Source organism: Bubalus bubalis, chromosome 12 (genome assembly GCF_019923935.1).
Source record: "Bubalus bubalis isolate 160015118507 breed Murrah chromosome 12, NDDB_SH_1, whole genome shotgun sequence".
Taxonomy (NCBI): domain Eukaryota; kingdom Metazoa; phylum Chordata; class Mammalia; order Artiodactyla; family Bovidae; genus Bubalus; species Bubalus bubalis.
Window position 1 is genome coordinate 68510991 of NC_059168.1, and position 27238 is coordinate 68538228.

The window sequence follows — 27238 nt, forward strand, 5'->3', positions numbered from 1 at the left end:
CCTAGGACACTAGAATTTAATTATGTGCTCAGCAATTCAAAACATGGCGGGGTCAGGGAATTGCAGATCTCACTGTTATCTTAAGTGTCTTTTATGAGATGCAGGATTTCTATAACACTAAGTGAGAGTGGCTGTGGAGGCAAGGAGTCAGAGCAGTATATATTTATGTGGATGAACAAATTAATCTGCATGTGAAATCCCAGTGAAATTGACATGAAATAAAAATTTCATGCCTTACAGTGTATCAGTGTTGCCCATGAAATGAGATTAAAAGGAATTTCCGGTTTTACAGCAGTCGTACTTTTTAGACTGCTTGTGTTTTTCTCTTCCGAAGAGTCAAGTTGGAACCTAGAGGCTAGTCACAGATTTGGCATTTCATAGGTTTAGGTCATCTTCCTTTTCCTCCTAGCTGAGAGTGGACTTTCTTGCATAGAACTGAGCTGGGGATGGAGTAGATGTTCTTAGTCTCGGTGTAGAGGAAGCTGACATTCTGGAAGAGTCATTGGACCAAAAGCTCTTCCCCTTTTGTCCTTGCTTTGTCACACACATCAGTTTTGGGGAAGTGTTGGAGGCAGGGGGATGGGGAGGAAATGTGGTCCCTGTGGGGCCTCTTCTGGGCTCGTGTGGAGGACACGGGGGACAGAGATGAAAGTGGGGAGCAAGGGAAGGCTGTGCCCCAACCAGCTGCATGGGAATCTAGATCATCACTCCCTTGGGGACCGTGTTCTGCCAGAAACTAGCCCCAGCCCTGCTTTCCATCATATGCCTGGTTCCCTTGGCCTTTGTGACCTTAGAGTTCAGGCAAGTGGCCCATGTGGAGATGAGAACCCGGTTGTTTTATATGCCTGATCTGGTCTGTGGAGTGAGTGCTGGACCTTCGGAAACTGGAGGGACAAACCATAGCTTTCTGTTTAAAAACAGGTTCACATGCCTCCCAGGACCTCACTGAAGTCACCCTGCCCCTGCCTTTTCAGGCTCCATCTGGGTGTTATGGAGCCTCTGTCAGGATGTTCCTGTGGCGGCTCAGTTGGCAGCGTCCCGGTCTTCCTGTGGCTACCCAGAAATGGCGGGCAACCTGGCCCTCCCTGCGGGGTTCTAGAGCTTGGTCGAAAGTGCGCCTTGGGGTGGTGATGGCGTATGAGCCCAGCGGTCCACACAGTCTGCAGGGCACAGAGTACACTGCAGGGACAGCTGGCGGCCAGCGGCACGGAAAGGTGGTGGCTTGGCGACATGGATGTGCGGCAGGCCCGGGCTCACTAGCTGCAGTGAGTTACCTGATCTCTGCGTCTCAGTCTCCTGAGCGAATCCATACAGTGCCTCTCCACCCTCCACCCCTACCCTTGTAGGGCTGTTGTGAGCATTAAATATGCAGGTGCTCAGGACAGCGCCTGAGCAGGGATCACTAAATGGTCATTTAAAAACCTTCCCTGAAGCGGATCATTTCATCACAGCAGTTGCTTTCCAGCTCCCAAGTGATGAGGGTTTGGCCCAGTGTGTCCTACCCCAGGCCTGTTTGATTTCCACTGTGCCATTCTGCGTCTTTGCGTGACCTTTCCCCTTTCTCTAACTGCTCTCAGCCTCCCCTCTGGGACACTAGAGCCTCCCTTCAAGATTTTGCCTTCTGGACACCGAGGATTGTCAGTTCTGGACATATTAGTAACAGTAATTACGCTGTCCTCTCTGCTTCAGAGTTACTGAGTCTGCCTCTCCGTCAGTCCCTCCTGCTTTTACACTCAAGAATAAAATCCTGAATGTTTATAATTAACGACCACTTCTTTTCTTCCATAAGGGTGGCATCCTACACGGGAAGACCATGTGTCCAAGAAGCAGAGGACCACGGTCGTAGCCCCGGCAGGCACACCGTGGGCAGGCCCGGCAGGAGCCCTCCTGCCTGATGATAAAATGGGGATGAAGATCATCAGAACACTCTGTTTACGGGTGACTGTCAGTTTAATGAGCTTGTGCAATAAAATAAAAGGCATGTGCACACATTACATTTCTGGGTTAACTGACAGCCATCCTCGCTTGGTATGTTTCTAACATCCCCACTTTGGCACCTGTTCAGGTGCAGAGACGAGGCAGGGTAGGCAGCAGAGCAGTGATTGGCTGGTGGAGAGATGGAAAGAGATGGAAGAAGAAGCTCTGACCCCGTGCCAGGGGTTAGCATCTCAGAGCACCTCTCTGGAAGCATCCTCAGTGGATAACTAATGGTGAACACTCAAGAAATGGATGGTTAGGATGCACTGGGAGACCCACCTGAACATGCAGAAATGAAGTCAGTTGACTCTTTAAAAAAAAAAAAAAGAAAGAAACTACCCGTGGAAAATCAGCTCAGAGGAGCGTGCATTATTCAGGAGCTGCTGGCACTCAGGACGGCAGCTCCGGGCTGGCATCTGTCTGCACACACAGCGGTGGTCCCGCCCTTCCTCTCCCGATTCCACCCCACCCCCAATCTTTGCTGCTCACAGCTCTTTTCTCCAGTAAAACCCCTGAATCTTTAATAAATTATAAACATGCTTTCTCGTCCGTCTGTCGGCGCCAGATCTCAGTGTTGGCAGCTGTCTCCATTCCCCTGGTGCCCCTAATAGATCTAGCTGTTTGATTAATCTTTTAGATCCTCTCACAGAAAGCCCAGGCACCATCTGACTCTCCTCACGGCAACCAGTTTTAAGGACTTTTCCAGGCACCTCGGCCTTGTTGCTGCCCGTGCCCGGGGCTCATCCCTAAGTGGTTCTGCAGCTCCCCCTGGACCTTGGAGGGCAGGCAGGTGGCTTGTGCACAGGGCTTGGGAAGGGGGACCCTGCCCAGCATCAGCTCCTTGGGCTCCTGCGCCTTTACCTGGGTGAGGTCACAGAAGGATGCTAGGGACACATATCATGTTAGAAGTCTTGGAATGTGGATGCAGCCTATCTCGGCCACTCACCAGATGCGGGACTTTGAGCAAGATCCCGAGCCTCAGTTGTCCTCTGTGGAGTGGAGGTTCTCAGAGGCTGTTGTGAGGGTCAGAGGAGATAAAGGATGAGTCCAGGCACTTGAGCTGTGAGCAGGGGTGGGAGGAAGATACTACCCTGTGCTAGGAGCTGTAAAGCACCTCCCTCCTAGAGCTCACCTTCCCTGGGCCTGTGCACACAGGAGGCATGCATAGGGCTTCTGCCCTGCCTCCAGGAAGAGCCTGTGTCCTTTATCCTGGAGGCGCAGGAGGCTGGAGGGGGCTGAGGCCCGTGAGCACAGCAGCACAGGTGCCCACGGAGGCCTGTTACGCCACCAAGTTCAGCCCAGCTTAGGAGGCTGGACTGGGTTGTCTCCAAGCCCCTTCCTTGGCTGAACTCTTGAGTTTGCAGTTCTAGTCCATCAGCATTGAACGTAGCCTGGAGGGACAGTTCAGCCACTGTGTAGTCATAACAGTAACAATTCTCACCACCATTTATTCAGCAGCTGTGAAATACCACATGTTTTGCCTGCATTCTCTGCAGTCTTCACCTCTTCTCACAGGTGATAACATTGAAGGTCAGAGAAGAGAAAGGACATGTCCAAGGGCACACAGCCAGTTTTTCAGCAGATCCAGGATTTGCATCAGCACCACAGCCCAGGTTTCTTTCTCTAACACAGATGCTATGTTCTTTGCTCTCTTCTCCCCATCTTGCCTCCCAGTGCCCCTCACCCACGGCGGGACAGGGCAGAGCCACTCACCGAAGGTGCCTTTCCGGCCCATGGGAGACTTGGCTCCACCCGATGGGAGGAGACTGCAGCCTTCAACGTGATGTTCAACATCATGATAGTTTTTATTTGTCGAGCTAAGCACCTAACATTGTCACAATCTCGGGGGGGAAATCTACAACTGAAAATTTATCTCCACGTTCCAGATGAGTCTTAGAAAAGTATTAATAAATGTGAACGTCCAGCTACACAGTGGAGCCTCAGCTGCCGAATGGTTTTTGCAGCATTTTGTTCGAATCAACCGCACTTATTGAATGTCAGCTACAATCAAAGCTTCTGATTACTGATGCTTGGAGAAACTTGAGCAGGAGAGCCGTGGGCCCAAGCCCTGCTTTACAGATGAGCAGACAGCAGCCTGGAGAGGCGAGTGGTTGACCCACCATCTCACAGAGCTGCTCAGTGGGATCCAGGCCCCCTGGGGTCAGTATTCTGTGAGCTGCTTCCCTGGGCATCTGGCATGCAGGTCCAAAGAGTGCTGTGATGGGGATACTGTACCCCATATCTCTCCATCCCTATGTCACCCTGAGACCCAGCACCTCCTCCTCCATGAAGCCTTCTTTACTCCCCAGGAGGCCCGCCTCCCTCTGCTCCCCCAGAACCTGTGAGGCCACACTCCCTCCCAGCTGGATGCCTCCAAGGCAGAAAAAGGGGCCTGTCCAGCCTTGCTCAGGTCCTCTGTGTTCAGGGTTTGATCTTACAGGAAAAAGTGTTCAGAATTATCAGGGAGGCCGAATGGGTGTCAGGCCCATTGGCCTAGGATTGAGGTTCTTAAGTGTTTCAGTCTACAGGCTTCTTTGAGAATCTGCTGAACGCTATGAACCATCTTCCCAGGGAAAAAACAAACACATATTCATATACAAGTTTGCAGATGACTTCAGAGGGCTCACAGTGCCGTTGAAGTCCATCCTTGGGTCTCTGGACCCCAAAAGCCCCACACTTGGAAAGAAATGGAAAAACAGGCAGAGGACATGTTGGCTCGCCGAACATCTCTTATTTACATCCTCATTTACTATCCCTGGAACAGTGAGAAAAGAGAGGCGGCATTGCCCAGGGATTGCCCCTGGTGGCACCGGCCTCACTAGGTGGGTTTGTTTCCATTATTATAGTAATTTTCAGGCTGCGGGCTACAATTTTCACTTGCAGTGAGGTATTAAATTCAAATTACCCTAGATGTAATTGTCATACAAAACGATCCTGGACACGGGGAAATGAATGTCTTTTCAAGACACAGGTTTGTTGCATATGCCGAGTTTTAGGGCTCAGTGTCTTTAAACGTGCCAGATTTTGGTGTAGGTATTGGGGCAGCAGGAGGTCGGGAATCAGCACGGTGTGGTGGGCTGGAGCTGCTTGCCCAGAACATGGTGAGATCTCGGCAGGCTGAGATCGGCACAGACTGGGCTGTGGAGCCTGAGTTTGAGCGTGGGCTTGTGCGGCTGCCAGACACCACTGTGCGATTCCTCAGGGGTGCGGGAAGTCCCGCGCTGATGTTCTGTGGTGGTTGTTCAGTTGCTCACCCGTGTTGCGACCCCATGGGCTGCAGCATGCCAGACTTCCCTGTCCCTGAGTAGCTCCTGGAGTTTGCTCAAACTCATGTCCATTGAGTCGGCCATCCAACCATCTCATCCTCTGTCACCCCCTTCTCCTCCTGCCCTCCATCTTTCCCCACATCAGGGTTTTTTCCACTGAGTCAGCTGTTTGCATCAGGTGGCCAAAGTATTGGAACTTCAGCATCAGTCCTCCCAATGAATATTCAGGACTCATTTCCTTTAGGATTGACTGGTTGGATCTCCTTGCTGTCCAAGGGAACTCTCAAGAGTCTTCTCCAGCACCACAGTTGGAAAGCATCCATTCTTTGGCGCTCAGCCTTCTTTAGGGTCTGTGTGTTAGTCACTCAGTTGTCTCTGACTCTTTGCATTCCCATTGAATATAGCCCGCCAGGCTCCTCGGTCCATGGAATTCTTCAGGCAAGAATACTGGAGTGGGTAGCGGATCTTCCCAGCTCAAGGATTGAACCTGGATTTCCTGCATTGCAGGCAGATTCTTTACCATCTGAGCCACCAGGGAAGCCCCAAAATGGCTTGTATATCCACTTAATTTGACTCTAAGCCCAAGTTTCCCGAGGTTGGTAGGAGATCCCACTGTAATCATTCTCAGAGCTTCCTTTCCATGCTGTAGGACCAGGTGAGGCTCTGGGGTCTTACATGGTGCTGTGCAGCTGTGGCCCCACCAGACACCAGGCATCATCCACTCCAGCGATGCCCACGGTTCCGGCCCTTTATGTCTGCTCTGTCTGTAAAGTCCTTCCTGTCCTGCTGTCTTTCCTTCTCCAGATGCACCCTGCTGGTGTACTGCGCAGACCTCCCTCCCACCAGCATCATCATCGCCTTCCACAACGAGGCCCGCTCCACTCTGCTTAGAACCATCCGCAGGTAAGAGCCTTCCTGTCTGTCAGCCTCCAGGCCGGCCCTCGGTGAGGCTGTGTCTGTTTACTGGGGACTGCTTCAAGTGTTTCTAAGCACCCGCCAGGCGCTGCTCAGCACACTCCATGTGTGTCCACTAGGGTAGTCACTCCTCACATGCCTATGGGGGTGGCCTTTATCCTGTTATATGGGAGGAAAGACGGAGGCTGAGGCATTAGGCTACTTATGGAAGGTCACTGAGAGTCACAGAGGACTTGACCCCAGGGCACTTGCCCTTAACCACGGCACAGGTTACCTCTAGGACAAGAGTTCACATTTTCACAGCCAACGAGGGAGCTGGGGCCCCGAGAGGCTGAGTACATCCTCCACCCCCAGCATTCAGTGGGGTTAGAACTCTGGTCTGCCAGGTGTGCCCATCCCAGCCCCTGCCCCTCCACTGCCTCCCGCACCCCCACCAGGGACCGTGGTGCAGGTCAGATCAGCCCAAAGGGAACAGCTGATGTCCACTTTCTTGCCCGTCACCTTGTATTCCAGCTCCGGGCCCCCTCAGGCCTCTCCATCCACCCTCAGCTCCTAGTCAGGGCCAGGCCCTCGCTCTGATCGGTGTTTTCTCGCTGTGTGTGGCCCGCATGGATTTTCAGTATGCAGCGCCTGCCCTCAGCAGAACTCCCCTTAGAGCACAGTCGGGCCCCTGGAGACTTGGCTGGGAAAGCTTCGCCTCCCCTGCCTCTAAGAAGACCTGGGTTGTGTCGGCTCCCCTTCCCCACGCCGCACCCCGTCCTCTCCTCTGGAGCCCCTCCCATGGCCACCCTCCCTCCAGCATCACCTGGGCCGCCCCCCTCACTCAGGTCCTCAGCATCACTGGCCCCTTAGGTGGCACCACTGTCACTGAGTCCCCTGGAGGGCAGACGCGCCTGGGCTCATGCTCTCAGGGACTGGCCACTGCTGTGCTCGCTTCACAGCGGAGGAAACTGAGATCAGAGATACTAAATTAAGGCCTACTGTTGCTCAGCTGACAACAGTGAGGCCGAGTTTCGACCCTTGCATTCTGACTTCAGAGTTCTCAGCAGCTTGACAGGGCAAGGCTAGTCCCAGAGGTGGCGTTCAGCTTCTCTGGGGGAGGAGTTGGCACCGGGATGCCCCCAGTCACACTTCCAGCAGAGCAAGGGGCTGGCTGGCCTTGGGGTAAACTGCCCCACGTCCCTGGGACACAGCCCCTTACAGCCCATCCTGATCTGCTAGCCCATCACATGGTCAGCTGATCCCAGAGAGAAGGAGGTGAGATTAAATGTGGGCCAAGAGTACGATCAAGCACAGCCAAACCTCTTGCCGTTTCCATCACCAAGCCACACCTTCTGCTCTCCTTCTCATATGGGCATGGCTGTGGGCAGGCGGGGTGGTCCGGGTGTTGGGAGGGTGTCAGTAATAGGCTGACTCTGATGGTGGGCAGTGTCTTAAGCACCACCTGTCACTCATGATACATGTCCACTATGTAGGGTCACCGTGTCCCTTGAAAACTCAAGAGGGCACAGCCCAAATGTGCTGTCTTCAACCTGGCACTTCCCACATCTCTGGGGGCAGCTGTCCATGCCCAGCTATCCTTGGCCACAGACTGACTGGTTCCTCCTGCCAGCTGCTTGTCCCATCTGCCCTGGTTTCTGTATTCACCCCACAAGTCACTGCCTGATTCGAATTTGATTTCCCAGCAAGGCTTAAGCTCTTGACAAGAAAATGTCCCAAGTCACCATCAGGTGTCACCGTGAGTCTGGACGTAGATTAATAAACTGCCTTTGTGATATGTGAGCTGGTGCAGTTGTGTGGGGGCACAGGGCTCAGCGGTGGTTCAACTGATGATTTACCTAGGTCTTTTCTGCTGAAGGGAGAAGGCAATGGCACCCCACTCCAGTACTCTTGCCTGGAAAATCCCATGGACGGAGGAGCCTGGTAGGCCACAGTCCATGGGGTTGCTAAGAGTCGGACACGACTGAGCAACATCACTCTCACTTTTCACTTTCATGCATTGGAGAAGAAAATGGCAACCCACTCCAGTATTCTTGCCTGGAGAATCACAGGGACAATGGAGCCTGGTGGGCTGCCGTCTATGAGGTCGCACAGAGTCGGACACGACTGAAGAGACTTAGCAGCAGCTTCTGCTGAAGGGAGAATGGAGTTTCTGAACCTTGCAGACAAAGCAGGTCCATGGGGAGCAGAGGAAAGTGATTCCATAGTGCCAGACTACAGCCTGCCCCACCATGCAAGGTCGCATCTGGGCATGTCTGCCGGATGTTTGCATGAGGACACCAGAGCATCCGAGAGAGGCTTCCTACCTTCCAGGCTGGCCACGCACCTCCATCCTGCTCAGTACACACACACATAAACACACACACACACGCACACACTCACACTCCTTCAGGGATCTCTTCTGGGCTCCTTCTCTGCATATCTCAACTCTTGCACTTAATGCATTTTCCCAGACATAATCCTCAGAGTTCACTGAGGATTGTTGATGAAGGCCTGTATCCTATTCATGTTTTACCTACCCTCCCTGTGGCATCCGGATCAGTCCTACAGCTTAGAGCTGCCCTGATTAATTGGGGTAAAAAACTGAGAACTGTGCTGGCCTAGAGCAGCCATTCCTGGGTCTGTATGGCTCTGGAGCACTTTTAAAGGGGCACCCCACCTGGGATCTGAAGACCTGTGTCCAGTCCCCACTCTACCATTTCCTAGCTTTGTGACCTTGGGCATGTCATTAGCCACATTGGTATTGATGATGATAAAAATACCAGTCATGTTTCAAGTTCTGTCACATTTCCCACAAGAAGACATTACCCTTGGACATTTGGGGGCTGTTATAATGTGAGGACCCCGACCCCCCATGTTTCCTTACACTGTGTTTATGTCCTCGGGGGCACTTCAGGTACTGCCCCCAGACTCATCCCTTTCAGCTCTAAGACGTATTTCTTTTTCTTCCTGCTGTTCCTCCAGCTGTTTATAATAGTAATAATGATACTTTATGATAATAATATTAATATGTTAATATTAATATTAATGCTGAGTTTTATGGTCCACAGAACACATTCCATCTCTCACTTCATTTGGAGCCCCATCAGAGTCTGTGAAGTGAGGGTGCGCATAGGGAATGGAGGCCGAGGCCAAGGCCACAGAGCTGGGAAGTGCAAGAGCCAGGACTCAGGTTTCTGGTTTCCTGGGGGGAATCTGGGGCAGTAGGGGTCTGCCCCAGTGTCTCTGTCCACCAGCCTGAAGGAGGGCCTCCCCAGAGGCCCTGGTGCCCTGCACTCTGGAGGGCGAGGGCATACTTTTCAGAAGGCCCCATGAAGTGCCAGACGCTACGCCACACTCTGCTGGGTGCCTTGCTGGCCGAGCCCAGGACCTCTTTTCTGCCTCTCTGGAACTTCAGTGTGAGCCAGCCTCCCGCCTCAGACCCTGTGGTCCATGAAAACTGCAGAATGGGGGCTCAAGAGCCAGGTGTGAACAGATGGTCTTAACATCATCAGTGGGCAGAGTGGAAGACTTTTAGGGGTGGAGGCGAGGAAGATTACTTCTGGGAACTTCCACAGCCAGGTGTCACTTGCCTTGGGAATCCGTACTTCCCTTGTATCCCCTGTTCTGCCACACAAATAAATCACTAGCCACTGGGAGGGAATTGAATGAAGAACACTTCCTGTCTCACTTTTGTCATTGATGGAAGGATCTTTTCTAAGGTGTTTTTCATCTTCGAGTGAGTAAGTTGCTCAGTCATGCGACCCCATGGACTATAGCCCACCAGGTTCCTCTGCCCCTGGAATTCTCCAGGCAAGAACACTGGTGTAGGTAGACATTCCCTTCTCCAGGAGATCTTCCCAATCCCAGGGATCAAACCTGGGTCTCCCGCATTGCAGGCAGATTCTTTACCATCTGAGCCACCAGGGAAGCCCGTTTTTCATCTTTAGTTCTCTAGAATTTAGATGGCTTTGCTGCCAGGCTTTGGCAAGGGAAAGATGCTTGAGGAACTGGGTGGGGAGGACTGAGCTGCCCTCTGGTTCCTCCCACCCAGCACCTGGCCAGGCCTTGGTCCCTCTGCCCATCCCTGCCCAAGTTCCTGCATTAGCCAGGGGAGGGGGCTGGGAAGGTGCACATGGGGGCACTCAGAGCCAGGCAGAGGCACAATGGGGTGGGCGATGGCGGGAGGGAGAGAGTCATGGTCTTGATGAGTTAGGGCACTTTTCTCACTTAAGGACAGAGAAAAGCCCTGAACACCAGTTTCGCTTCACTGCTGCTGCCACGAGTCCTTGTATATTTATGAGACTTAGGGCCTCCTCTTTCCTTTTGGGGCATCCTCCTGCCCCCTGCCTCCCATGGGGGCTCTGGAGCATGGCCAGTTTATATCTTGATTCTCCTCGCTGTGGCTTTTCATAATAATCTAGATTTAGAGGAGCAATCTCTCAGATTAAAGTGGTGAAGAAATTGGATGCTGGGGCCAGAAAGATATTCCCACTCTGTCCTTACCAGCTGTGTGACATCTGGGTACCTCTTCACCTCTCTACCTCAGTTTCCTTTTCTGCATAACAGGAATACTGTTAATAACAGCCTCAGATGATTGTGGCGAGGAGTGAAGGAGTTCAGGTGGTTAAAGGCCTTGGAACAATGCCTGGCACAGAGTGAGCCTGGACGGGCGACAGCATGTGCCATGAGGCACCTCCGGCCCAGGGAGACAGTAGGGTTCTAATGCCATGGCTCCCAAGCTTGAGTGGACATCAGAATCGGAGGGCTTGTCAAAACACAGTTTCCTGGGCCCCACCCCCAGATATTCCAACTGAATACATCTAGAGTAGGGCCCAAGAATTTGTGTTTCTAACAAGTCCCCAGGTGACACTGAGTCTGTGCTAGCTCCAGGATCACACGTTGAGAACCAGAAGTGAAGTGGTATGAAGTTTTGGTCACTCAATTGTGTCTGACTCTTTGCGACCCCACAAACTGTAGCCCGCCAGGCTCCTCTGTCCATTGGGATTCTCCAGGCAAGAATACTGGGGTGGGTTACTATTTCCTACTCCAGGGAATCTTCCTGACCCAGGGATTGGGCTTGGATCTCCTGCACTGCAGGCAGATTCTTTACCATCTGAGCCACTAGGGAGACAGTATCGTCACAATTATCAAGCCCCAGATTCCAAGAGCGGCTGCTACATGCCAAGCAGGGTGCTAAGCTCATTTCCTTTGTTTCCTGCGGCTGAGGCAGTTGTGCTGATGGTTCCATACTTCCTGAAGGTCTCCAGCTAGTGAATGGCAGATACACAGACACAGCACTTGAACCCAGACACAGCACTTGAACCCAAGATGGCCTGACTCCAGAATGACTAAACTCAACTGTCAACCAGCCTCAGGTCTTCATTCAGCTGGCATTTATGGAACGTCTGATAAATGCTGCCTGCATAGAGCCCCGTGCAGTTCAGAAAGCAATTTCAAATACATTTCCTCATTTCATACACACAAAAGCCTGTGAAGTAGGTCAAGTATTAATATCGCCTGCTTTTACAAGGAAAATGTAATTACAGATGGAAATGAAAGCTGGGAGCTGCCCGGCGTACCGCTCAGGATCGCACAGTGGTAGATGGTGGAGGCCGCGTGGCCTCCCACGCTGCCGTAACCAGCCTCCTCTCGGGGGCCTGGAGCGGGGGGCAGCTGTGGTTAGGGTGCAGTGGGCAGAAAGTGTAGACCCTGCGGGCAGCTACCTTCTGGCAGAGAGTGAGCTGTGGATAGGAAACCCATTTCCTGGATAATTCCCAGGCTCCAGTGACTGGGATGTGCCCGTGAGATGAGCACCCACTTCCCTGTGAGACTGTGAAAGAAAGGGGCACAGAACAGCCACAGTGGGGTTGAAGTAAGGGGAAAACCGGGCCCTGGAGAGAAAGGAGGTCTGGCTTGGCTGCAGAGGGGCTGGTGAGGTGTCCTGACAGAGAACTGGTAAGACCAAAGGAGAGACGGAGGTGCAAGCCCCCAGGGTCTGTGTGGCAGGGATGAGGGTAGGGTGTACAGAAGAGAGGACCCAGGGGGACCATCTGGGGACCTGAGCCAGGTCCCCGGGGCTGGACTTGACCTTTCTCCTTCTCCAGCCACCCCAGGTGCCCAAAGCCCCTGCCCATCTCAGTTCCTCTCAGCCCCGAGCCACTTTTTCGGCACCGCCCCCCACCCCATCACTCCAATTGCTCTGTTTAGAGGAGCAAAAACCAGCCAGGTGTTACCAGGAAATAGTCTAATTAGCACTTACTGCTGACGATTTCGTTCTTTTTTTTTTTTTCTTCCTTTTTTACACTCTGGACATTTTTTATTCGCTAATCATCTCTCAGTTCAACCAGCGCAGAGCTGCACGCGATTTACCTTTTGATGTTCACAGAAGAGAACTCTTGAATTTCAAAGAGCGGGCAGGGATTCAGGGGGAGGGGGACGCAGATCGCGTGAGAAGCTACAGCCGTAATCAAACCTCATTAGAGGGTATTCTTCCAGCAAGTTTTCCTTCTCTCTCTGCCTCCCTCTCCCCCTACCCTCTGATTGGAGGGCTGGTTGTTGAGTTCGGCGTGTTTGCTTTCGATGATGGTGGTGAGGTTCCCCTCGCACCACCTCCTGCTCTCCGGGTGTTCACCTCCCAACAGCAGTGGGCTCAGGGGCTGGGGTTGGGGTTCCTCTCTCCACCTCACTCTAGTTGCCATGGTGAGAATTAAGGCTTCATAAATAAAGGTAGCTCCAGGGGAAGTTCTCCTCCTGGGAAGTCTCTGCATCTTGCTTTGAAAGGACGGCTCACCAGAAACAGGGCTTGGTGAGCGCCTCTGCCAGGCCTATCTGAACCCCTCCCCACTACACATGGGGCTCTGGGTGTCCTGTGGCAGGTGGCATGGCCCAGGAGTGTTTCCGAGGAACCGCACGGTTTAGTGTGTTTAGAGAAGCAGGATGCAGCCATCTCAGTCAGGACTGAGACTCAAAATAAACACGGAAACCTAGTCTTGCCTGGAGGGAACAGATTCCCAGCTCAGGAAGGGAGATGAAGTCAGTTCAAAAATCACCGCTGATCCAGAAAACAGTAATAATTGTTACAGCTTTTTATCACTGTTATCAGCAGACGCTGTGCTGAATGCTTTAGAAACGTTCCCCTTTAATTCTCCCTACAGCCCTATGAATGATGGGTACTACTCTCATTATCCCCGTTTCAAGGATGGGAATACTTTACTGCACAGAGCAGGAAAGTAACCTGGCCAAGTTCACACAGCTTGTAGTAAGTAGCTCCTAGACCGCAGCTGCTGAGGGCCGGGTTCACGTCTCCCTCGATCCGCATCACCTATGCAGTGCCTAGCACAAAGAAGGTGTGCACTAAACATCCTTGGAGGGGACGGTCATGGGCTAAGGTGCAGCTGCACTCTGGCAATACAGAGAGTAGCTTGACGAGGCCACTGCCCCTGGGAGGTGACCATCTGGAGGGGCCAGAAAACCAGCCCTCAGAGTCAGGCCGCAGTGAGACGTGCAGGAAGCTTCAGATACAAACAGCTGAGGGATCCCGGAGGAGGAAGCAATTCATTCTTACTAAGTGGATTGGAAAGCTGTTAGAGAGGAAGTGACGTTTGAATGGGTCCTTGTAACAGACAAGGGGCATCTCACGCTGTGACAGCAGAAGGGGAACCGGCCTCAGCTGTAAGACGCAGGATGTCTCCAGACAAAGGCACTGGGCATGAGGAGGCTGGAAAGGGTGCTGGCTCCAGCCTGGGAAAGGCCTTGAAGAGCGTGCTGAGGGTTTGGGGTGTAGATCGTGGGGAGCCTTTTTGTCAACTTCTCTATTTGCGTTAGTGAGGGAAGTTGCACGATTGAAGGTCAGATCTGTGCTTCAGACAGCTCACTCTGAAGGTCACAGGAGGATGGCCTGGCAGCAGGTCAGGCTACTGCAAAATAAACAGGCAGTGGTCTGCTCCCTGGTGGTCCAGTGGTTAAGAATCAGGCTGCCAGTGCAGGGGACACGGGTTCAAATCCCTGGTCCAGGAGAATCCCACATGCTACTGAGCAGCTAAGCCCGTGCACTGCAGCTATTGAACCTGCTGCACTCTAGAGCTCGTGTTCCACAGAGAAGCCACCATAATGTGAAGCTTGTGCACCACAAGGAAAAGTAGCCCCTGATTATCACAACTAGAGAATGCCTGCCTGCAGCAAAGGAGACCCAGCACAGCCAAAAACCAATAAATAAAAAAAAAATTTTTAAATATGTGTTTAAAAAACCAGGCAAAAGAGGTTGAACCAGAATGGAGGCATAAGAGGTGAAGGTGATCTGAGTGATATTTTCAAGGAGAACCAGCACATTCTGGGTCACTGGTGTGATTCAGGATTTCGGGGAGAGGGAGGGTTGTTGAGTGTGGCTCTGGAGCTCTGGGTGCTAGGTGGGTGCTGTGATATTCACCAAGACAATGCAGAGTTGTATCCCAGTGGCTCAAAGGTGAGCATGTGACCGGACAAGTTTTTGGGTTGCTTAGAGTCTTTATTCTTCAGATACAATGGCGTCTACTTAAAGCTCAGGTTGCGTAGATTTGACTCTTAAAGTCACAGTGATCTTTCCTCTTTCCATCTCACAGCATATTAAACCGCACCCCTATGAATCTCATCCAGGAAATCATATTAGTGGATGACTTCAGCAATGACCGTAAGTACCACGGTTGTCCTGTGCTATGGACACAAGTGTCTGTTCCCAGGCTCTGTGTCGTGGGCAGAGGTGAACCTGCAAGTTCCCTGGGGATGGAGGAAAGCCTGGGTTTGTAGTAGGTGTGGAGGACATGGAGTGTCCTTGTGAGTCAAGAAGTACATGAACCTTACGTTAGGGAAACAGCGTCTCAGGTCCTCTGCTATGAGTCTTTGAGGACCTAACCAGATCTGAATTGTAGGTTCTTAATGGGGTTGGTGGGCTTCCCAGGTGGCGCTAGTGATAAAGAACCCGCCTGCCAATGCAGGAGACATAAAAGATGCGTGTTTGATCCCTGGGTTGGGAAGATCCCCTGGAGGAAGATACAGTAATCCACTCCAATATTCTTGCCTGGAGAATCCCATGGACAGAGGAGCTTGGTGGGCTACAGTTCATACGGTCGCAAAGAGTCAGACACGACTGAAGAGACTTATACACACATGCAATGGAGTTGGTATGTGTATGCGTGTGTCTCACTGCCCCCAACCTGTTGATGCATTCCTGGACTTGAAGAGACACTGCACCTTCAAAGAGCCCCCGAGCCCTGAAGCAATACCCGTGAATAGAGATTCCCGACTCCTGTGCTCTGATAATCCACCAGCATGAGCCAAGGTCACCTACCCTCTTCCTCTCATTCCCATGGCAGGACTTGTGGGGGAAGAGGGGGCTCTGTCTTTGAGACATCCCATCACTTGGCCATGACATAGTGAACAGCTGCCTTCCAACTTTCCAACCACTGGTCATTACCCATCTCCTAGCTATCCTGCCCAAGAACCTGGGTCCCACCCAAGTTCACAGTCCAAGTCCACCTTCCCCAAGAAAAGCACGTGGGAGTTTTCAGATACCTGTGTGTTCAGTTTGACAGGGACGATCATTGCAGAAGTGCTGTTGCACTTCAGGAATGTAGTGCTCAGGTGTGTAGGAATCAGGTAGTGCTGATTCCTGTCTAAGAGCTGTCATCACAGCCTGAGTGCCGCTGCAGGCAGTCAGCCACATCCAGGCAGAACCGCCTCTTAGTGATGAACCAGGGGAAGCAGGTGATGGCCTCTGGGGACAGCTCTGAGTCCCAAGGGAGTGGAGTCTTTCCGCACCAGCCCTGATGCTGAAAGTTTGACGTAGGAGCCACTACCACACGGGGGTCTACTGTCGGAAGGCTGGAAACCCACACACCTAACATAGCCTTAGGAGCTTGGGAGTTATGCACAAGTGGGTCATGTACCAGATTCAGGGTGATCAGATCGGACTTGAGTTCTGAAACTCGGTGATCTCCTCTCCCTTCCCCAGTGTGGAAGGGGTTAGAGGCAGGGAGCCACTCATCGTGTCGGGAGGTAGCTGGTACTCAGGCTGGAGATTGGGAACACTGCTGAATTTACTTAGAAGCAGAACAGCTTCAGTGGTTAGAGCATCACCTCTGGAGCCAGCTGCCTGGCTTCAAATTCTAGACCTGTCACTGGCTCACTTACCAGCTATGTTCCTTGGGCAACTTCTTAGCCTCTACATGCATCAGTTTCCATATAAAATGGAGATAACAATAACATATATATGGTTTATATGAGGATATAAATGTGTTGATACATTTGTGTGCTTAGAGCAGTAACTGGCTCTGAGGAAGCCCCTGTAAGTCTTTGTGGTCACTCCGTAGAGTCCAGAACTGAGCAGAGAAGCTAAAGGTTGGTAAAACCAGTGAAGCAAAACCACAACTTATGATAATGGAGCTCAGAGCCAAGAATTGGTGAGCCAGAAGAGTGCTGGGGCAGGCAGGCAAGCCAGGACAACCCAGGCTGAGTGCCCAGGATGGGTCTCTTGCTCAGCCCCACACATTTCCCCCATGTGGAGAGTTGAACCAGCTCTGCGTGATAGATATACTGGAGAGATACCCTGATAAATAGGGTCTCCTGTATTGAGTCCGTGAGCTGAAAGGAAACGCCATAGTCTGTCTCATCCATTCTCTGGCCTCTCAGCATCTTTTTCCTAAACCCTACCAAAGTGAACAAGACTCCCACCTCATGCTTCAAATAAGCTATAGAAAAGGAGAACTGTCCCCAGGTGACCATCTGGCAGTGTTCTAGCAAGTACGCAAGTGCCAGTGTGTGACCACCTTCTCCAGAGGCCCCTTGCAGAGACCGGGCCATACTGTATGTGGCTAGCCATGGTCAGTCAGCACCTTCCAAAGCCCACAGTACCCTGGAGTCAGGACAGGGCAGTGTGGTTGGGGGTGGGGACGACAGGCAGGGTGCCTCACCTACTCTGCTGGATCACCTCCAGCCCCGGGGGCTCAATCACGTGACCTCTTGTCTTTGTAGCTGAGGACTGCAAACAGCTCATCAAACTGCCCAAGGTGAAGTGCTTACGCAATAATGAGCGGCAAGGTAGGTCTGCACTGTTGAGTGGGCCCGGGGCAGGGAGTGGGGACACATTTGGGTGTGTGTTCAGTGTGGTCTCCTTGGATGATGGAGCGGTGGGGGCACTCCCTTGGCCGATTGTCCCTCCTGCAGGTTTGGTGCGGTCCCGGATCCGGGGTGCTGACATCGCCCAGGGCACCACCCTGACTTTCCTTGACAGCCACTGTGAGGTGAATAGGGACTGGCTCCAGCCCCTGCTACACAGGGTCAAAGAGGTGAGTGAGGCATGTTCTGTGTCCCCCACTTTCTCCAGCTCAGCACTTCATATGTACCCACAGCCCCTTGGGAAGTGGAGTGGGGGGCAGATTGCAGTGCCCATTTTATAGATGAAGAGACTGAGGGAGAGCGGCCTGCCTGGGGTCACGCAGCAGACAGTGGTGGAACAAAGCCCAGGATGTCTTCTTTGCCTCACAGTGTCACCTACAGCAGCCCTGCAGGTGGGGCACCAACAGCTGGGACATGACGCACACAGCTTCCTGGGCAAGAGAACAGCCCAAATCAATTTTTCCCAGATGTTAGAAGGTTCCAGAAAGGGAGCCCCGATGAGTGCCATTTGTGAAAATGAGACAGAAGAATTAACAGGGCCTTGTCACCCAGTTCCTGAGGCCTCCATTGTTCCTCCAGCCATGTCACTTTCAGCCAAAGACCAAGACACAGGGGGCTGGATGCCAAGAGATCTGAATTCCTTGCCTCTGTCTGCCCTTATGTTATTCTAGAACTCTGTCTGCTTCCTCTCTCTGTGTCTCTTATTCCTCTTGAAAGTGAAAAAAAATTTTTTTAATTCGCCCATCAATATTTTATATCCCCCAAAATCTATCCACCCTCCACCCCTATCTACAGAAGGCCCTGCATTTTTAGATGCCAGTGTCTGTGACTGGCATTCATGCTGCTCATTATCCCCCCGAGTTACTGACTCTGCAGCTGCTCTGTGAAGTGGGAGGCCAGGTATTTTTTAACATATCCATTTCACACATGAGGGTACGGCTTCAGGGACAATGACATAACTTGGACTGATATTCCCTAGCTGGTACCACCAGCCCTGAGACCTTCAGTGTCGCCTCAACAGCATCTCCTTTGTGCTTTGTGCTGTGGTTATTTCCCTTCTCACTCTTCGAGGTGACTCCTTGACTCCTACCTGCAAAATGACAGTGTCAGGTAATGGAAGAATTGAGACACGTGAACTGCTCAGAATACTAAGAAATCCTTTCCAACTTTGTTCATCTGATGAGAGAACCTAGCTGGATGTACAGAGTTCTCATGCATGAGCCTGGATGTTACAACCCATCCCATGGCCACTTTCCCTAAAGTTGGGAGGGCTCATATACACGTGTGAGGGTGAAGAGGTCTGGATGGAGACGTGGTAGGTTATGAGCAGACCAGTCTATTGAGGGACCTCACCAGGCACTGGAGGCCCTTCCAAGCTCTCCCTCCCTTGTGCTCCATCTGTAAATGCAGCCAGCCTCCCAGGTCTAATACTCTTCCAAAGTTGGGCTGTTCTCTCCCACTGACTGTGTCCCGACATTCCCAGTGCTTCATCTCCCACCAAGTCCTTCCTGTCCCTGGATGCCCTTCCCTTCCTCTTCACTGCCCCTTGCTCTCCAGGGCCTCATTTATGTCTCCTCTCCTCCAGGAAGACTTTTCTGACTGTGTGGCCAGCAAGGATCTCTCCCAGAAAGAATTGTCCATTTGGCCCCACAATTTCCTTTTCTGGGTTTAGCTCTCTCTTTCTTCTAACAGATTGCAAACCCAAAGAGGGCACCAATCACCTCCTGGTGATCCTAGAGTAAGTGTTTGGAATGATAATAAGAAACTAGATGCAGTGGGAAGTGATACACTTGGAATAGGAGGAAAATGTGCTTGCTTCCTGACTATAAGTTAACAAACAGGTATTTATTCAGGTATTCAATAGAACACTTGTTTTGGGCAGGGTTTTGAGGAAGAATTGGGGATGGACCACATAAAAGGAATCTACATCCTGCTTAAGTTCCCCAATCCAGAAGCTCTTCAAACCATGTCGTTTAGGGTTGTTATGGAGACTTCTTTACATAGTTGAGCTCAGTCTCTCCTCTCCTTGAGGGTGGAAAGAGGGCAGGTCTATGGGGAAAGAAATGTGAGAGGTCTGGGGATGGGGCTGAAGTTTCCAGCCCTTTAATCAGAGGGTTGGTTCCTCTATAAACCAGCCTCCATCCTTCAGAGAGTCACCTCATTAGTATAAACTTACTAATATAATGAAAGAGGCTCATTATGAGAAGAAAAAAGGTTCCTGTCACCCCAAGTGAAAGTGAAAGTGTTGGCTGCTCAGTCATGTCCGACTCTTTGCAACCCCATGAACTGTAGCTTCTGTTTGGATTTCTGTAGCTTGCTGAAATTCCTCAGGCAAGAATACTGAGAGGATTGCCATTCCCTTCTCCAGGGGATATTCCCAACCCAGGGATCAAATCCAGGTCTCCTGCAGGCAGATTCTTTAGCTTCTGAGCCACCAGGGAAGTCCCTCCTGTCACCCCAATTAGTCAGGAACTTTCAAGAGTTTTAAGAGGAACAAAGGCCAAATATATTTCTTATTATATCACAGCACAGTGTATATTGCATTTTATCTATCCACTTATCTACTAATGGACATTTGGGTTGTTTCTGCCTTCTCACTGTTGTGAATAATGCTGCTGCGAACATTCATGTGCAAGTTTTCCCCTGAGTACCTGCTTTCAGTTCTTTAGGGGACATGCCAAGGAGTGGAATTCCTGGGTTGGTGGTGATTAAGCGAGGGATCTGTGTCCCACATCCAAGCTGATGTGTCCCTGCAGGATGTCATCCTCAGGCAGCCTTAATGAACCTGGAGGCCCTTCCTTTCCCTGTGGCTCTGAGTCCACCTCAGAAGCCCTTCTTTGAAAAATGTCCTCTTGTGCATCCCTGGCCAGCTTCACCTGCACAGCCATCCTCCTGTAGGAGTCATAGAGCCCCAAGAGTGAGCTCGGCTGCCAGGGCCAAGCTCCCAGTCCCCATCGCTGTCTGACCTAACGCTTTCATAGTGGAGGATTGCTCAGACAAACCCTGACTGGTCCCACCCTGCCCCTACAGACCCCGACTCTTGATGGTGAGATGGTTCTGCTGAGACACCCCTTTCTGGATGGGGAGTGTGTGTGTGTCAGCCTCTGTTTCCATGTCTTTGGATGTGTCTCATCTCAGAGTAAGACATGATTTGATCTTGTGAGCGCAAGTGGAAATTTTCAGCTGTAATTGGAGTTTGGGATTTTCGAAAATAGAGATAAGAGAGAGGCTGGGCTCGAGCTGTCAGAAGCTGTCCTCAGCTGGTGTTTTCCACATGGAAAATCTCCTTGATTTCCCTTCCTTCCCTTCAATTACTTGATGATACTTGAAGCAAGCACCAAGTTGTTGGGTTTCTTTAAACAGAGTCTTCTTCCCTCTTCTCCTTATCTACATATTCCTTTAGTAGGAAAAAAAAAAGATTTTAAGAAATTTCCATCCCAATAACATTTGGCAAGCTGATATAAATAATGGCTTACATAAGCTTCAAAGCCCTTTCCCATGCTTTCCTCTCTTGTTTCTTCCAAAAGCCCTGTGAGGAATGCAAGATAGTTTTGCAAATTATAGATTGTTTTTGCTTCATAGATGAAGAAGCAGAGCTCCTCAGAGTATGCTGCTTTGCTTTAAGGTCAAATGTATCCTGCATGGCAGAACCAGAATAGGAACCCAGGTCTCTGGCCCTGTTCCTGCTCCCCTATCCCTCCCTCCAGGCTAACAGAAACCCCGTGCTGTCGTCCTCTGCTCTCCTGTGCACCACCTTCCCCAGACAGCAAGGCCTTTATCATCTCTGTGCCAACCACAGTCCCTAACCCATAGTAGCTGCTCCAGTAATGCTGGCGGATGCAATGAGTGAACAGTCATCTCTGGAAGTCCCTTGACTGCCCATTCACAACGTGGTTTTGATTACGGTGGAGAAAGAAGAGACATAACTGGAGGGGTGATTGATGGCCTTTGGCTCTCAGTGGGGGTTGGGGGTGGGCTTGGATTTGTGTAGGGGAGAGGGCAGGGCCTTGTTCTGGATCTGTCAGGCATTCCACCAGATGCTGCTGGAGCTTACCTGTGGACCTAGCCTTGAAGATATAGCCACCTGGGCACACAGGCAGGAGCCTGCGGGGATCTGAGCATCTTTATGGAGAATACATCCATCTCTGGAGAAGGCAATGGCACCCCACTCCAGTACTCTTGCCTGGAAAATCCCATGGATGGAGGAGCCTGGTAGGCTGCAGTCCATGGGGTCGCTAAGAGTCAGACACAACTGAGCAACTTCACTTTCCCTTTTCACTTTCATGCATTGGAGAAGGAAATGGCAACCCACTCCAGTGTTCTTGCCTGGAGAATCTCAGGGACAGGGGAGCCTGATGGGCTGCTGTCTATGGGGTTGCACAGAGTCGGACATGACTGAAGCGACTTAGCAGCAGCAGCAGCATCCATCTCTGAGCCTACAGAAGGCAAGGCCATGTTGCTCAGCCATAATTGGCCCACCTGCTCTGTCTCCAGCCACTGACAGTGTCCTCAGAGGGAGTTCATAGCTGCCCTCTTTCATCCAGTGCCAACTGAACACCTGCTGCCCAGCAGGCTCTGGACTGGGGGGTGGGCAGGGGCTGCTGGGGAATGCAAAAATGGAGCAGATGAGACCCCCAAGGTCATTCAAGAAGCTTGTGTCCTGGCTTTAAGAGGTCATGTCTAACATCCCCTGCAGCTCTCTCTTAAGGTCTTGGCTCCACACATCACTTAACCCTAAACATCCCTCTCTGCCTAAATGGCCCTCCATTGTGTCTGAACCAAGAAGTTGCCATGGCTAAGTTGTGATGGGAATAATAGAAGGACAGAAATGCTCTGAGAGAGTTTCTCAGGTAGCGCTAGTGGTAAAGAACCTGCCTGCCAGTGCAGGAGATTTAAGAGATGCAAGTTTGATCCCTGGGTTGGGAAGATTCCCTGAAGGTGGGCCTGGCGGCTTACTCCAGTCTTGCCTGGAGAAACCCATGGACAGAGGAACCTGACAGGTTATGGTTTATAGGGTCACAAAGAGTCGGACATGACTGAAGCTAGTTAGCACGCATGCATGCAGAAACCCTCAGAACTCACAGGAGAGTACCCAAGAGCCTGTCGTAGCCCAAGAGGCTGTGCCCATGGGTGGCTTCTGGGGAAGTCTGTGGCCAGAGTAAGCAACCAGCATTTTATTTTGCATTTCACTTTCCAAATATTGAGGAGAAAGTTTAAAAAAAAACAAAACAGGATTTCAGTTTGGGGTTTCTAAGACCACCCTCATGTTCAATAATTCACTAGATACGCATGGTTACTGTGTATTACCACAGAAGGATATGGATTAAAATCTGCAGCAGGAAAAGGTACATAGGGAGAGTTCCAGGCATGATCATCCTAGACCTGGTGTGTGGGCAGCACTTGATTCCTGCCACCAGGACATGTGGCAACATACATGGAGACCTGCCAAACAGGGAAGCCCACCTCAGCCTTGGTGTCCAGGGTTTTTATTGGAGGTCAGCCCTGTAGATGTGACTGATCACTCCACAGTCTCCATGCCCCTCCAGAGGTTAAATTGAGTTGGTACCACATGGCCCAAGGCTCTCACCACAAATCTCCTTGTCAGCAGAGTCTGATATAGCCCAGGGCTCCCAGGTAAACAGAGACACTTATAAGCAGAACAAGTCAAGGGCTTAGAAGATACCTCTTAGGGGTTGGGCAAGGGCTAAGACAAGGGCTAAGCATATCTTTAGGTCAGTCCTTTGCTGCACAAGGGCCTACCTAAGGATTCGGTGAAGCTGCAGAGGCCAAACTCAGCAGACAAAGGCAAAAAGAGGACTTTGTCAGCCCCACAGAAGAAAGTCAGTCTCTGAACTTCTGAGAACATTTCAGATTTCAAGTCAGGAGTGGGGTGTGTCTCTGTGTCGATAGTGGTGTGGGTGGGGGTGGCTGTGTGTGCATGCAGTGTGTGTACCCACTTGGACACACGATGGCAGTGGCCCCAGAGCACTGTGGCAGCCAGTCAGATACGACACTGACTGTGCTGGAAGCATCTGTGCACATCCTAGAGGGGGAAGCAATGCACTGAAAATGAGCATCTCCTTCCACGGGAGCCAGTTGGCTTCAAAGGCACCTTGTCACTGTCGGAATGAGTCCTGTATGGAGACTGAGGCTAGATTAAGTCTGTGAACATCAAGGCAGGTACTCAGTGATTCTGAGCTTAAAATAAGAAGACAGCCTCATTTAGGGGAGAGATTGAACCAGGAAATTAAATCCCTGCAAGAGAAACAGAAGTTTCTGCCCATGCTGACCAGGACAGGGAGGGGCAGAGGACTGGAAAAGTGGTACTGCCTGGCTGGTCCAGGCCTGTTGGCTCTTCCCAGCTCCGGGACTCTCATTCATCCTGCCCTTGGGGCCCAGTTTCCCCTCCTCCACATCAGTATAGGCGAGTTCACCCAGCAGTAAAGTGAAAGAAGTGAAAGTGAAGTTGCTCAGTCGTGTCCGACTCTTTGTGACCCCGTGGACTGTAGCCCACCAGGCTCCTCCATCCATGGGATTCTCCAGGCAAGAATACTGGAGTGGGTTGCCATTTCCTTCTCCAGGGGATCTTCCTGACCCAGGGACCGAACCCAGGTCTCCCACATTGCAGGCATATGCTTTAACCTCTGAGCCACCTGGGAAGCCCCAGCAGTAAGGAACTTTTTAAAACTACATGTAATGCCTTGATGGCCCCTGAGAACCGATAGATTTGTCTTGCACATTTTGAAACTATCCCCTTGATGACTTTGCTGCTTATCAGCAGGGTAGCCTGGGGGAAAGAGCAAGTGACGAGGCTGGAAAGCTCATTGTTGTTTAGTTGCTAAGTTGTGTTAGACTCTTTTGTAACCCCGTGGACTGTAGCCCGCCAGGCTCCTCTGTCCATGGGATTTCCCAGGCAAGAATACTGGAGTGCGTTGCCATTTCCTTCTCCAGGGGATCTTCCAGATCCAGAGATTGCACCCGCATCTCCTACAGTGTGGCTGGTGGATTCTTTACCACTGAGCTACCTGGGAAACCCAGCAGAAACTAGATACAGGCCTGTTATTGATGGTCTTGGATGCTGGGCTAAGGAGTTTGAACCTTGTTTTCAAGGCAGTTCAGGTTTTTAGCTGTTGAGCTGCAGAGTGAGATTTGAAAGTCAACTGTGTCAGCCACCTGTATAATGACAGGGAAATGGGTAAGAAGGGGGAGGGGGAGGGCCAGGAGTTCATTGCCATTGCCTTGTACTCCAGGGGCGAGGGGATAAAAGAGAGCTTCCATTCAGAAGAGCAGTTTTAGAGTTACAGTCAGCAGGGTTGATTTAGTTGATGGGCAGAGGTGGGGCCTCTTAAGTTAGTGCTGGAGAGGAAGGGGGACATGTTGACAGAAGTAGGGAACCAAGGGAAGGAACGTGTGCGGGGAGGCTGGTGAAGGCACCACTGCGGTGCTTTGTGAATCCGCATGGAGGGGCGGCTGGTGTACTGGATCTGCTTGAGTCGGGAAGTGAGGAGCAAAGTCGGGGCTGAAGTTACAGACTCGAGTATCACAGGCGACAAGCGAAGTTAAGAATCTCTGGAGATGCTATTCTCAACTTGCCCATGAACCATAGGCATAAAAAGTTAAGTACTGGGAAATTCCCACTGTGAGGGGAGCTGTTGAGGTCACCTTCCCAGCTGACTGTGTCCACTGCCTCCTGAGAGCCCCGTGGCACTGAAGGGTCCCCTTCTTCCTGGAGTCCCTTTCCTCTGTGAGCAGCACACTCCAGCCAGCCTTCCCGTGTCCCCACCACGCCTGGATGGCCATGAGAAGGCACCCAGGAGCACAGGAAAGGCCCCACCACGCCTGGATGGCCATGAGAAGGCACCCAGGAGCACAGGAAAGGCCCCACCACGCCTGGATGGCCATGAGAAGGCACCCAGGAGCACAGGAAAGGCTTTTAGCATTGTAGGCATTGTGGAGAGGTCACAGTGTCTGATGGCCCACTTTATACATGAGAAATGTTGAAATGCAGAGAGGGAAGTGCTTGGTCAAGGCCCTGAAACCAGTCTCCGGCCCTCCCCCACCCCACCTTCGCATCCCAGGCCTGCCTTCCTGATGCCACCATCTGAGTGCAGGCCTTCTGTTTTCCAGGACTACACACGGGTGGTGTGCCCTGTGATTGACATCATTCACCTGGACACCTTCAACTACATTGAGTCGGCCTCAGAGCTCAGAGGGGGTGAGTGCGGCCAGCCAATGCCCTCGCCCAGAGGGACTTTTTCCTCCTAGTCATTGCTGCCAAGGGAGAGAGAGGAAAGGTCTCCTAGTGGTTTTTCTGGAGCCTCCAGCCCTGCATCCTGTAATGTCAGTAGCTGCAGGGTGGCCCTGACCACGGGGACTGTGCATGGAAGGATCAGAGAGGGGGTAGGTCACCCCGGGGCCTGAAGATGGGAGGGAAGCAGGGCCCCCCTCCGCCCCGCCCTGTGGGGCCTGCATTGTTCTGACACCTCAGCACTGGGTGCCTCTCTCTCCTTAAGGCCCACCACAATTGTGCCCAGGGCTGAGCGCTGACTCCCAAACACCGACTGGGGGTGATTCAACCCCTCACAGACCTGCTTACGCCTCCAACTCCCAATACTCATGGCCAAGGGCCTCACTCTGGAATTGTCCATCATGTCCCCCTTTGGTACCACTCTTGGGGTCTCTCAACTCCCACTCTATCCTCTGCCCTTCTTCCCTAAGTCCACCCAGCAGAGAAGGCTCAGAGAGGCAGGAGGGGCTGGAGAAAGAGAAGAAGCAGTGGAAGGGAAATCAGGCAGCTCTGTTGCCAACCAGCCTGGGTGAGACCTCTTATCCCAGGACCACCTGGGAAACTGGATATGTTCATGAGCCCGAATGAGCAAGCTTTGCAGGTACATCAGAGAGACTGAGTCAATCATGTGGATGCTATGTTTCAGGGTTTGACTGGAGCCTGCACTTCCAATGGGAGCAGCTCACACCAGAGCAGAAGGCTCGACGCCTGGACCCCACTGAGCCCATTAGGTGAGTCAGGGCAAGGGTGGGGTGGGAAGATTCATTACCACTTGGCCCTTCCCTCTGTTGTGTGCTATAGGGAAGCTGTCCATAGGAGAGGCTCAAAAGATTGGTCAGAAACCAAGAGGACCTTTTGCCAGGCCAGTGCCACTTTTGCCCTTATTTTAGGAGGGTTCTGTCCTCGTGGAGATTTCTTCTGGAGGGATGGGGGCTGCTGGAGACCCGTGCTGAGGACTGGCTCAGCATCATTCACATCTACCATGATGTACTTACGTGCATGTGTGCTGAGTCGCTTTAGTCATGTCCGACTCTTTGCAACACTATTGACCATAACCCGTCAGGCTCCTCTGTCCATGGGATTCTCCAGGCAAGAATACTGGAGTGGGTTACCATGCACTCCTCCAGGGGATCTTCCCAACCCAGGGATCAAACCTGTGTTTCTATGTCTCTTATGAACTCCTAAGGTGGGTTCTTTACCACTAGCGCCACCTGGGAAGCCTTGATGTACTTATACTTCCTGCTAAATGTTGGAGAGTTCCACGTGGTCCCATTTGAGCCTCTGGCAAGGGGAAAGAAGGTTCCTTAGCCTCCAGGTCCTGGATGTCAGGATTCAGCCCAGGAGGGTCGTCAGCCATTGCTATGGGTAGGGGCTGCTGTCAAGGAGTGGCCACGGCTACGTGCTCGCACACATGACTGCTGTGTCCCGTGTGAGAACACCACAGGGGCGTCAGCTCTGGGCTGCTTGTGTGGTGCTGTAGATGGCCCTGTCGACCTACATTCTCACCTCCAGCCCTCACTGTGACCCACAGCACAGTGGCCGGATGGCTGCCTGGGGTTCGGGCCCATCTGAGGGCTTGGCTGTCCATGAAATGGTCTCAGCATCATGTGTGTGGCCTTGATATTCCTAAGACTGGAGAGGACGTGTGTTCCAGGCCTGTTGG

At 51.9% G+C, this 27238-nt stretch overlaps 1 protein-coding gene across 1 annotated transcript in view; it reads left to right on the top strand.

Moving 5' to 3' along the window:
- Window positions 1-27238, top strand: part of GALNT14 (polypeptide N-acetylgalactosaminyltransferase 14) — a 217101-nt gene that overhangs the window by 157046 nt on the left and 32817 nt on the right. Inside the window, exons 3-8 of the mRNA XM_025261310.3 lie at window positions 6048-6146; window positions 14738-14805; window positions 17145-17210; window positions 17337-17458; window positions 25416-25503; window positions 26222-26306. Coding sequence (XP_025117095.1) covers window positions 6048-6146; window positions 14738-14805; window positions 17145-17210; window positions 17337-17458; window positions 25416-25503; window positions 26222-26306 — 528 coding nt within the window. The remainder of the gene's footprint in view (window positions 1-6047; window positions 6147-14737; window positions 14806-17144; window positions 17211-17336; window positions 17459-25415; window positions 25504-26221; window positions 26307-27238) is intronic.